The following is a 12,735-nucleotide window of genomic DNA, read 5'->3' on the forward strand; positions in this document are numbered from 1 at the left end:
TTCTGGAGGTTTCTGTTTTGTGATTTTAATATATCGGTCGAATTATTTGGCCATCTGACATTTTACGGTACGAAACTGAAGGGTGTGCATTTAAATCAAATAATTATTTCAGTTCATTTTGCAAGAGCTTTAATACTGAGTTTGCATCATACTGAGATTCTGAATTCCCTCATTATACGGGCAAGGCAAATTTCCCGCTCTTTTTTTCGCGCGTATTTGTCGCTCAGTTTTAACTCGACTATAGAAAGAGGAAAAAAAACTACTCGAAGGCTAAGCAATAGCTGTATTTTTGTGTTTCACCTGTCGTCATATCGGCAGTATTTTTACTCTCACACGTCAATTCTATCCGTTTGTCTAACTTGAGGCATAATCATCACTGGAAAGTTCCGCTGTGAGTTCATATATGTACATCCTAGTTCCGTTTGACAGAGGCGAGGAATTGTTGATGTCACGATTATCAATCTTTATCGTGAGAAACACGCAGCAAATAATTAGAACACTTACACGTAGTGTGGGGCTAATTAAATGATAGCAGAATTTTAATGGCCAAGGTATCAATTTTTGGCATTTTCCAGCATAATGTTCGGAGGAAATTAGACAACAGTCCAATCATAACATTCTGAAGATAAATAGGAATTGTATATCAATATGTATCAGCACTTTTGTTTGGAGAGCAAGCACGTTTCCAAAAACGTACATCTGCCAGAGTGAGAATTTTTCTCATGATCAAGTGCATGATAAAAAAAATTGGTGGACAGTTCAAGGAGTTCACACAAATCGCCAGAATGTATCATCGCGTGGACTTTTAATACAAATTTTGTGACTTGAAGTTAGCTCCGTAAAAGTGTTTTATTGCACTAAGCAGTAATAACATTTCTTATTTTATATATATGTTATGGTGTTACAGGCCGAGTGGTAACAAAACTTGCAAAGTCGAACAAATAAGAAATATAGTGTGCTTTAATGTAACATGCGTTAATTGCCACGGGTATTTATTTCTAGTTGTGACGCAATAGAATGTTAGGCATATCAGTGAAGTCGGTTGTTAATATGCATTTCAGTTAACTTTGTTTGGAAACCCATGTCAGGTGAGGGACTCTTGTTTGCTGCAGTTTTGCTTAGTTTAATTTGCGCAGTTAATTTGAGGTTTTAGTAAACCATTTTTCCTGCTTTCGCATATAACCGGCAGATATATTTGACAGTTTTTGTCAGGCGATCAAAATTAATATTTTATTTTAGACAGCAGTAGTTGTACTGTTATTTTGTGTTTGTGCGATATCAGTTTCTTTTGATTAGTATTGTTGTGGTTTTAATACTCAAAATTAACACGCCAATGTTGAATGTGGCGTGTGTACATGTTCCATACATCCTAGAACAATTGTTCCTATTTTGTCCCTTCTCTGTCCATAAATATAGACGAGGCCATCGAAAGCTTCATAGCGAATGAATATTACATTCAGTTTAATTTGGTAGGTTGCAGCTGTCGTCTTAGAAGAACAGTGTGAGCATTATTCTGAATGAAACATTTTCGACAATATAGTTGGCTAAAAATCAGTTGGATACTTCGTATTCAGAATGATGTAAAGACATAAAGAGAAAGAGTATAGATGACAAAGTCTGCACCTAATAGCTCCAGCTTCATACTGTTGAGCTTCCAATTGGGAAGCCGTTTTTTTTTTTTTTTGGCCACCGGAGGGTCGATCAACTTTTTTTTCACAACTCTTTTCAGCCTTCTGGGTTGTTGACAGCCTACTCGCAGAAGGCGTCTCAAGTATTTCCTATAGGAGAAGTCTGCGAGCAGGCTAGGTTCTCTATGTAAGGTTATAATTAATCGCACGCCATTACCATGCCTGTTAGATTGATGTAAATTCTCTTGGCACCCCAATATTAATATGCACTTGAGATGTCAAAAGCCTTGAAAAAAAATGTCCACGATTCTTAAATCGTGTTCTTTTGGAGTTAAAGTTCTGGTTCTATGTTTTAAAACTTACTCTAACAAAAAGTGTTTCGTGCGATGCTTTCATGTAGTACTCTTATCAATGGAAACTGGTTGAATTTTTTAAAAACTTTAAAATTTCTGGGTAACAGGAGTGTTGCTATGACAACTTTGTGAGCTAAGTGAACCATTTGTGAGTTTTGGCACATGTAAGAATTGTATTAAACTAGTTTCAACACTTCACAAATTACTTGCCGTTAGTTTATGACGTGTTAATCTTGTTAAAGTTGCCTCGTTAATTTGTTGTTAGATTGGCTTTAGGTCAAATTGATATGACAACAGAGAATTATAACTTAAAAACAAGAGCGTCCCCCTTGAAACTTAATAGTAGACATAAAAGTCATGTTTGATTGGTTCTTTGACATACGGAAAGTAAACAGAACCAATATACAGTGACTTAATTCTTCGTATGACATTTCTTTTGCAGTGGTTTCGTGTGCGGTGGTGTGAAATGAAAATAGACGAACAATGGTACAAACAAACTTAATGAAAATGTGATCCGGTGCTCGGTTCGTTTGCTTTAAACACCGATTCAGCTCCACACGGAACAATTACTATTGTTGGAAAGTTAATTGATATTACTGAAAAGCCCTTCTGGTGTGCTCTCTAGAGCGCTTAACTTTGTTGTTAGTTGACGCTGATGTTGACGTAAAAATCCGTTTATGAACGTTCGCCGAGAGAAACCGGACGCACAAGCAGTGCGCAGCCTGGACGATAGCAAGACAACAGGAATGGAGAGAGCAGTGCGATTTGAGAACAACGACGAGTCGGAAGACGACGAAAATACCGCGGGTAAAGCCTCTCGACACGATGAAGCGGAGACCGTAACTCAAGGTGACAGCAAACTAAAACACAATGGAAAAAGTTCCAAAGACGATAGCGTAGAATCCTTGGGAAGGTGGAAAACGATGTCAAGGCAAATCCGAAATGCAGTGACCGTAAGAAACGCCGTCCGACCGTCTCGCTCGCGACGGAGCCAGGGGACGTGGAAATCACCTGTGACTGTGGATCCGTTTCTTCTGAAGTTTAGCACTCGGGAAAATCGAAAAGTTACTCCGCCGCATCGTAAGAGATCTAAGGCTGTTAATAAAACTTCATCTACTGATAACGTGGTTTCAAAAGCTAGCTTCAACGATGCTGGATCGGCGATTATTGAAATTGAAAAAGAACCAGATAGCGAATTGACTAGTGGGTCTGTTTATGAGTACGAGCAAGCCGTGCATTGGAAAGACAAGAAAATCATCTTCGATCCAGACGGCTTATATATTTGTGTTTGGTTTTATGTCCTTGTTTTTGCCATTCGTTATAATTTGTGGGCTTTGATAATGAGGATAGCATTTCCTGAAGCCCAGACCGGCTGGCTCAAGACAACGTGGTTTCTCTTCGATTATTTCTGCGATGCAATTTATGCCTTGGATATCGCGATTGCTGCCAGAACAGGATTTTTGGAGGAAGGAATTCTGGTGACAGATACAAAAGGAGTCTATACGCGGTACATTCGCTCTGCTCAATTTTTCGCTGATATCGCATCGTTAATTCCCACTGATATACTATATGCGGCGTTTGGTCCTCTACCTTTGTTGCGGCTCAATCGTATTATCAAAGCATATAAGAGCTTTAAGATCAAATCCCTGATGGAGTCGCAGGCGAACTACCCGACTTTTTTGCGCGTATTTTTTCTAATGCATTTAATGTTTCTCCTGATACACTGGAACGCTGGATTCTATATCATGGTGTCTAGATTTGAAGGATTTGGAACAAACGAGTGGGTTTATAAAGGAAATGGCTCGCTATATCAACAGTATCTGCAATCTTTCTACTGGTCAACCTTAACACTAACTGCTATTGGAGACCTTCCGCCACCAGCCACGAATTTAGAGTAAGTAGTGTGGAATTTTCTGTCATGTTTTGAAATATCAGTAGATAGTATAGCAGGTTTCGACTGGTGTTTGTTTATTTGTTCTATTTAGAGTGTGAACAAGGTGACAATACGGATAAATCACTAAAACTAATTTTTCTTACGCTTCGTAACCGACTTGCTTGAAGATACACAGTGTAAACGCGCAGTCGAGAGGAGTTCTTAGGGAAAGACGTTTTGGGAATTTCACATGCTACAGTCATTTTAATTTTTGCGACATCCATTCTTTTTCTCCTCGGGGTTTGAATTTTGTGAACAGTTTTGCATAATTTTAATATCCTCGATTAGCATTAAGGCTCACAGCACAAACAGAAATCCACTGGGATTTACTTCAAACGTTTTGCGGTCTACTATAGAAACTTAAAAAAGACAATTTTACGATTCAAACAATTCGCGTGAATTTACGAAACATATTAAAAGCAGAGAATTAATTACGAGCTAAAAACGAAAAATTTTATCAAGACTTCCCTACAGCAGCTAGTTGTCTACTAAAACGCTCAGTAAATCTTTAATCGAGTGGCACAAAAATTAGCACCTTAGGTGCACAGACACTTCAGAAAAAGAGACTTTCTGAGCGATCGAAAACACTGAAAATTCAATTTGGAATCTAGCTCTTATTTTTGGCTTTCGGTTTAGCTGAAGTGGGCGGAAGCAGGTATTGTTTTCGTGAAGGCTTCGCAAGACGCAAATTTTCGGTTTGTTTTTCGCTTTGGGGCAAAAAAACGGCAGAAGGCGCTTCCGCAGAAGTTTAACCGATGGAAATGAATTCTCGCTGCGTGTTCCGTTTACTGCGATACCGTTAACGACTTTCTAAAAAGCTTTTCCCCGGAGGATAGAGTCGCACCTGCTGACGGGCGGTTTAAAACTTCATCTTTGTTGTGGTATCCTGTGGTGAATGTTTTTGTCAAAAGGACGGTCAATGTCTGATGAGCACGCGAGAGAGCGCTTTTGAAACACTACTCGTTGGAGCCGTGCGTGAAATTGAAAAAATAAACATACGAAAAAAGAAAAAAAAATCATGAATGCTAAAACCTAAGTCCGAAGGCAATTAGTTGCTTCCTAATTTATTTCTGGTGGTAAAATGAAATTTCGTAACGAAGCCGCCTTTACAGTTTATTTGTTTTTATAATCATGCTCTAAGAAGTCAGACGCTTTTTTTTTTTTTGTTTTGTATGCGTCAAAGATTATTTGAACGTAAAAAGTCCTTCTTCGACTCGTTCATTCATTTAATATTTTCTTAAATTATCTTTTCGATTTCTGTACACTCCTGCATGTAAGGAAGTAAAAAACAAACAAACAAAGTTAGGTCTGGTTCTACTCTCATTTTGGCCTCGAAATTTCTCTCAATTGAATTTTATTTAATGTCTTCTTAACTCAGAGCGCTCAAGACCCTTGCGAAGTACTATCCGTCAAGCATAATTTGTGAATGAAAAACAGTTTTCAAAGGGGGCGTAATGAATGCATATTATTTAGAGAGGCAGGTGCGTTGCCTGCTTGTCACGCATCGACCGTAAAAGCAAAAAGGACAGAAAACAGGCTAAAAAAAGAACCAAAAAAAATGCTGCGTAATGTAATGATCACGTTTATTTCAATGCTCATTTGCATTTGAGTCACACTTTTTAAAATACGCGTACCTATCATTTCTTAAACTTTATTTTTGTGAGTTCATAAATAACGAAATAAATAAAATTAGGAGATCGCGTTATATCAAAGGCTTAGAATGTTTCGCAAAAATAGCCTTTATTTTGTTTTCTGTTTAGAATTCATCGATCGCCGAGTAAAATTACGAAACCTAAGACCTGCGGAAACAAGGGAAAATGTTGAAGTGGCTGAATTATGTCTGGCGGGGAAAACCTTATTGAAAAACGAAAAGAAAGAAAAACACAACTCAGACCAAATTTAGACTTTTACAAAAAAATTGATCGCGAGTTCTATTTTCCATTCTTCAGTTTATTAAAATTATCTCTTGTGAATTTTACTTATCTTGACAAGAAATTAATTTATCGAGTTGGGTCTATTGAGTAGGCTAAATTTACATCAATGCTGTATGGAGCAAATTACAAACACAGATGGTTGTAAGTTTTTGCTTTAAATGGTTAATACGAGGGCTTGGGGTTTTTAATGTCCGCAATGTTGAAGCTTCATATCGAGTGTCATCAGTAAACTGATGCAAATTGACTCTTAAACAAACTTCAAGTGAACTCTTGGCAGCTGAGTTTAAACAAGCTAACCAGTGCTTTGAACAACTGCGTGTTGTTTGCGCTTTAAAGAACAAATGAAAGCAATAAATTAATGTTACCCTTTAGATTTAAAACTTTTTAACGATATGCAACATTTCTGGATTGTCAAAGGCCGCGGTAGATTGGCTTTCCTCTTAGTGATTCTGAGTATTGATAGTTCCATAGTAGCTCTAAGAATATCTATTGAAGTTGGTGGTCAGTTTTCTTACTTTAATTATGTCGCCTGGGGCCCGTTTCTCGAAAGACCCGGTAACTTACCGGGCCCGATAAGTGATTTTGGTGATAAATGTTTCTTAAAAGAAGTCAATTTTTGTCAGCTTTGCATGCTAAATTTTAAAATCTTATAATGCTGTGAAAACATTGGCCAAGTACCATGTCTTTAATTATTGTGTAACCGGCGAAAAAACATAAAAAAAAGAAAATACTTATCGGGCCCGGTAAGTTACCGGGTCTTTCGAGAAACGGGCCCCTGGCCACGTATTCCTAGTTTAAAGAATAATGAAGACGCTTTAATTTGAAATTTTGTCAAAGAAAACACAGAGTTTGCATCTCTCTACTTCTCAAACATATTAATAATTCATAAGTAGAAAACAAAAGAAATAACTAGCGTGAAGGAGGCTGGAAATATGATCTTAATTATCATAAAATTTGATGAACTTTTGCTTTGAATTTTTTCAAGAATTATTCATGGTTAAGACGCTATATCAAACATGCACCTCGTTTTTTTACCTACTTCTTGTTGTTTGGCGATCGAATGACACACTTACACTCGTTGTTGATATGTTACTTCACACATCCAAAACGCCATGATTGATAGCGGACTTAGGTTACTTAATCTATTTGCATCGGCTACATCTGTCAACATTGACAAGAAATTTGTTCTGAATACGGAGATATTTTATGCTCAAGCCTGACGAAGTTTGGCATTGTAGTAACATAATCAAAAACCATACATGCATCACGTGAGAGGGAGTTACGGAGAGCGAGAGATTCGCGTTTAAATTTCCTTTAAAAAAATGAGCACATATATAGATGAGAATAGTGCAAAATAGTTCTGGCGTTTGATGCTAACGCAAAACTACTCAATTTTACTGAGAAACTGAAAACAGCGAGCGGCAAATGTAGGATAAACATGGTCACGTGGTCATCTCAGTTTTGTCTTGAACAGAATAGTATTGCTGTCATTTTGTTGTTTATTTTTTCAGATTTACCAAGGAAAGAGCAATACTTAAGCGAGAGAGTTATATCATGTGCATCTCGTAATTCCCTCCGATCCATTCGTGCTCGCCCCATTCTCCTCTCTATCTCCGTTTTACGCTCCCACGCAGGCGCAGAAAGAGATTTCACTTTATGATCAGAACTGATTTAACAGTTTCTTCCAGCTTTAAATACCAAAGTTAATTTTTAATGATCTTTTTGATTTTTCAGATTTGTTTACACTATTGCTTGCTATTTGACCGGCGTTTTCATGTTTGCTACCATTGTTGGTAAGAGAAAAACAGTAATTTTTTATTTTCTTACACAACTGCACAATTAAGATGGCCGACAAAGAGGACAAAGCTGAACCTCGCTCCCGCGACAAGTCACGTGATTACTCGTGGACTACTCATAAAACGTTCTTTCCTTGAGGCCACTTATTTGTCTTGAACAAAAGTTGTTTACTCAAGTTTTTTTCTTTTCTCAGGAAACGTAGGGAGTATTATTGTCAACAGGAATGCGACCAGAATGGACTTCGAGAAACAGCGGGTTAGTCACATTTCGTTTTTGTCTTCCAGCACAAAAATGCTGCTTCTACTTTCTGTGTTCAGCGTCAAGTATGTTCCTATAGAATCGTGCCACGTGCATAAAATAGGTTTAGCTTTACTGGATGACTAAAACGTAAGTGGGCAAGGTGGCGTCGATTAGAGGCTGTTTTAAAATAAATTTACCCTTCGTTAGAGTAGATACTAAAAGAAACACTTCAAAGAAGCACTATCGGTATAAGCACGCTAGTGGATCTATCTCTTGAATGTCATTGCGTATCAAATACGTTGAAAACTGTCCAAAAATTGTGTGCCCAACATTCTGTCATTCGTATTACTTTAAACCAACCCGATAGCATTGTCCGTTTAATTTTTATTTCGACAGGAAAACACCAAACAGTATATGAAAAAGCATAACGTTCCAAAGGACTTGCAAAGACGTGTGGTCATGTGGTATGACTATTCTTGGGCAAGGTAATTAACGTCATAATCGGTAGCTCACCATTTTCCTATGCTATGTATTGAAATAGGTATTGTTCTAGTATCCCATATCCACACCCTAGTTAAGTAGTTGTAATGGTATGGGCTTACGTTTAATATTCGCACCCTGGAGTAGATTCTAAGCCCAACAAAGCGCTAATAAAATCTCTAACTGCCCTCTTATGTTAAACCTAACCCTATAAAGAGCATCTACTGACTATGCATAATGCCAGTTAGGACTAGACGGAACGGTTGTTATGAGCGAAATGACTCAGTAGCGAAACATCTTTGTAGTGAAAAGGCTACCGTTTAGGAGACTCGAATCCCGATTGAGTGTCTGTGTGCTTTTTGACTGCTCAAGTTCTTTTAATGACTTTAAAGTTAGCTTCTCATTGACAAGTCCTTTAATTGTGTTATGTTTCAGAGGTCGGATGAGCACTGGTGGTGGAGATCTCAACTCGCACACGTTACTTCCAAACAAGCTAAAAACTGAGATAGCATTGCATGTGAATCTAGAGACACTGAGAAAGGTGAAACGCTGGAAAAATGTATTCTCCAATGAATGTCTGTGAGCAGCCAAAATCGCAGTGAAGTTAACATCTTGCGCAGTTGCAAAGATCCCGGGGGGAAAATCGCTGAAGTCTGAATTTTGTCTTTAAGGTTCTTGGTTGCTAACTTCATTGCGAGGCTGTTTCAGTCCTAAGAAAAATAATGTGCCAGTTGGCTGGTATGAAGACATGCGCAGTAATTAAAAAAAATAATTCGTAATAAAGCGAGACGCTAAGATAGAAGAAAGATCCTCGCAGTTAGTACGCAACTTTAGCAGTTGCGAAAAGAAAGCCTGAAAAAAATTCAGGCTTGAACGGGATTCGAACCCATGACCTCTGCGATGCCGGTGCAGTGCTCTCCCAACTGAGCTATCAAGCCAACTGGGAGCTGGTCATATTGTGAGTTCGTAATTTACCCGTGAAGGATGAATAAATGAATATGAATATATGAAACATCATTTATTGAACTGCGGATGAAAGATTAGATAGAAGAAAGATCCTCGCAGTTAGTACGCAACTTAATTGTCTTATTCATAAAGAGAGACGCATTATGAAAGTAGAGATATTTCATCCACACCAGATTACAAAGATGACCTGATGTATATCCACTTAAATTTGTGAAATTTGTACGGCGAGACGATATACCCTTTAATCTACAATGCAGTAAATGTTTTGAATCATTTGATATAAAGAGAAATTAGCTATAGCAATGACTGTCACCAGCTGTACGTTTCTCAAAATTCAGGAAAACAATTTTACGCGCACAATGTTCATTAGCAGAAATTCGATTTTAATGTTATTGTGAAAGATAACAGTTCAAACACGCTGGGGATGACTTTCAGTGGACAAGCATCGTTTTCTATCGTGGGTAGACGGGGGGTGGGATGGGGACGTACAACAATGATACAATTTCAATAATGATTCGGCGGTGTTATGGAGCTTCAGTTCACAGGGAACTATGTTTTGATGTTTATTCTAATTCATCCATTAGGTCACATTTCTGCAAAAATGCCAGCCTGAATTTCTGCACCAGCTTGTTCTGAAGATGCAGCTGCGAATATTTACCCCAGGTGACCTCGTTTGCAGAAAAGGCGAGGTTGCACGAGAGATGTACGTCATAATAGACGGAAAGATCGAGGTCATAGGGTAGGAAGAATGAACCTTTCCAGAATGTTCTTAGTTTAAATCATATAATTATGACAACTGATGTACAAACCAATGTATCTATTTGCAGTGATCAAGGCCAAGTGCTTAAAGTTCTGTCAGGTGGGGATTTCTTTGGTGAGATTGGAATACTCAGCTTGAGTGAAGGCCAAAACAGGTAAGAGAAACAACAGGGGGAAAAGGCACTGGCCATGTTAATACGACCACCGCCTCTGCTGCCGGGGGTAGTTAATAGCGAGTTTACGCAACAGGAAGGCTGATGTGGTGGAACGGCAAATTATGCTTGTGTGACCAACACGACGACCAAGTATTCACGACTCTAGATTTTAACATTCCTACCGCTCGTGGTTTTCAGGTTGTCACAGATGAGAGAACACCAGTTTTAGTCGAAAATCGCATAAAATTGTGAAGGTACTAAGATGTCATGTTGGTCACACAACGATATTTCACCGTCCCCTTCCCTCAGCCGTCCTGTTGCGTAAGCTCGCTACTGACGGGATGGGAAGATTTAATGTAAGAATTTTCTTTTACGCGGCCAGAAATAAAGTGGCTGTAATAATCAAGTTAGTTTTAGTATTAACGGGGGATCTGAAGGACAGGGCGAGGCTGTAGTTGCAATTCACCTTGTAAGTGTCATGGTGGAATACATAAAATGATGCCTTTGATATATTGTTGTTTTTTGGCAGACGGACAGCTGATGTGCGGACGGTAGGTTACGTGGAGTGTTTTGTTCTCTCAAAAGAGGATGTCCTGTCTGCTATTAGAGACTATCCCGAGGCACAGGTAAGGGAGGGTGGTAGGGTGGGGATTGGGTGGTGAATGTCAACCGTAATTAGCTATTTCACAAACACACCCTCCTAAAGAAGGTGATGTTCTTGTTCGTTTCGAAAAGACGGCTTATCTGGTCAAAAGTGAGGTATCTTACTCAGACATGTTTATCTTGTGTTTGAGCATAAAACGCGCCAAATAGCACGACTGGTGTATTATATACAACGCCGCGAAGGAGTTCGAGAGGGAGTTTTGTGAGTGTTAAGATTAACACTAGAAAAGGAAAAGGATATTGCGAAAAAGAATCGCTTAACTTTAGCTCATGAAATCCCCGTCTCATCAGAATCAACCTCAGGGTTTAAGTCTTGTTGTACTAGTTATAAGTTTAAACACGACTATTTAAAATTCCTGTTACACATGTTTGTCTTCTGTTTTGTTCATTTTGTAGGCAGTTCTTGCTGATTATGGAAAGAAGCGGTTGGAACGACAAAATAGCGCTCAAGATCCACGTCTTGTGGACATGGATGACACAAATCGAAACGTTAATCCAGATACCAACAACGACAGACCCCTCAGCCAAAAGAGGCATTCCTTACAAAGTTTAACACACAAATATGAACTTAACTTAGATGCCAACAGTCTACCAAACGGACATTATAAACCATCGCCTTTGTCGCTTGGACAAGGGTCACAGCCGTCCGGTAGAGCGATGTTACTGGAGCCCATTCCGCCAAGGTTGCGTAGGGGAAGAAGACTGTCTGATAATGCGGTACTGCAGTCCACGCAAAATGTTTGCAGGGATGATTCAGAACATAGCAGTGCCAGTGATGAGCTCATGACAAAAATGTTCAGCGACTCGTGTATGGAGGCGCTGAATTTTTTAAAGAAAGCTTTTGAGGTGAAGCTTGTAAGTGCAACACATTGGAACTTTTCAGCACCACCCTCCCCCCCCCCCCCCCCCTTCTAGATGCTATTGCTAACTATCATCGGTCATTACTGAATTGACATCAGCCAGTTTTTCAAAGCGAGGCCTGGTGAATGAAAATAACTAAAAAATTCATTTTTTATAACAAGTATCGCTTTGATTAAGAGCTCAGAAATGTTCTGGGATTATTTTCCTGCGGTTTAGGATCCCTTCTCAAGCTTCGCTGAGAAATTCGGTTTCCCCGTTTCAACGTAGCCTGAGCTCTGAAGAGACGGCTTACCACAGGACACCCAATGGTAACAGCGAAACGAAGTCTGTTTACTTAGACGCCATTCATTTATTTTAGTAATGAGGTGTTCTCTTGTTTGTTTGTTTATATTTTGTGGGTAGCGCACTGTATAGTGCTCTACCCTCAGTGTCTACCCACTATGTCGTCAGAGCGAGTGAGTGAGTGAGTTTCCGTAAACAAAGAGGTCCGCAAGGAGTACACAGCAGTACCCACATGCACGCAGTGCATACCTATTTTGTTTTGTTTTGTTTTGTTGTTTTTTCCTTTTTTTTTGGGGGGGGGGGGGAGGGGTGTCCTTTTCTCCCAAACAATACTAACACTTTCTTTTCATGGTATTTTATATTTTTCAAAAAGAAGATCTATAATTATTTAATCAGTTCTTGTTCATTTCTTCGTATAGGCAAAGGAGGTCAAAGATGTTAACAGTAAACTAAAAACTTTTGACGAACTAACAAGGCAAAAAGACGAGAAAATTTCCGACCTCACAAGTTGTTTAGCAAATACGGTAAGCGGTGCATTAAAGTTTCTATCATTGTTTAGCATAAGCGTACCGAATTTTGTTTTCATTGTACGCTAGTACATGTCCTATAATTGCATTCAATAACTTGAACTTCCAGCAGATTGGTTAACTTGGTTGAGTTAGTTTGTTAGTGGTGTAGGCCGTG

General features: G+C 38.9%; 1 protein-coding gene across 1 annotated transcript in view; it reads left to right on the forward strand.

Annotated features, from left to right (window-relative positions):
* Positions 1 to 50: 50 nt before the first annotated feature.
* The window catches only part of LOC146461438 (cyclic nucleotide-gated channel alpha-4-like), a 15,452-nt gene continuing 2,767 nt past the window's right edge, over positions 51 to 12,735 (forward strand). Inside the window, exons 1-10 of the mRNA XM_085086908.1 lie at positions 51 to 3,875; positions 7,583 to 7,641; positions 7,839 to 7,900; positions 8,282 to 8,370; positions 8,801 to 8,906; positions 9,916 to 10,070; positions 10,159 to 10,245; positions 10,775 to 10,871; positions 11,305 to 11,763; positions 12,471 to 12,575. Of these exons, the coding sequence (XP_084943034.1) occupies positions 2,659 to 3,875; positions 7,583 to 7,641; positions 7,839 to 7,900; positions 8,282 to 8,370; positions 8,801 to 8,906; positions 9,916 to 10,070; positions 10,159 to 10,245; positions 10,775 to 10,871; positions 11,305 to 11,763; positions 12,471 to 12,575 (2,436 nt within the window). The 5' untranslated portion in view covers positions 51 to 2,658. The remainder of the gene's footprint in view (positions 3,876 to 7,582; positions 7,642 to 7,838; positions 7,901 to 8,281; positions 8,371 to 8,800; positions 8,907 to 9,915; positions 10,071 to 10,158; positions 10,246 to 10,774; positions 10,872 to 11,304; positions 11,764 to 12,470; positions 12,576 to 12,735) is intronic.

Source organism: Pavona decussata, unplaced genomic scaffold, assembly GCF_977016875.1.
Source record: "Pavona decussata unplaced genomic scaffold, jaPavDecu1.1 SCAFFOLD_198, whole genome shotgun sequence".
Classification (NCBI taxonomy): domain Eukaryota; kingdom Metazoa; phylum Cnidaria; class Anthozoa; order Scleractinia; family Agariciidae; genus Pavona; species Pavona decussata.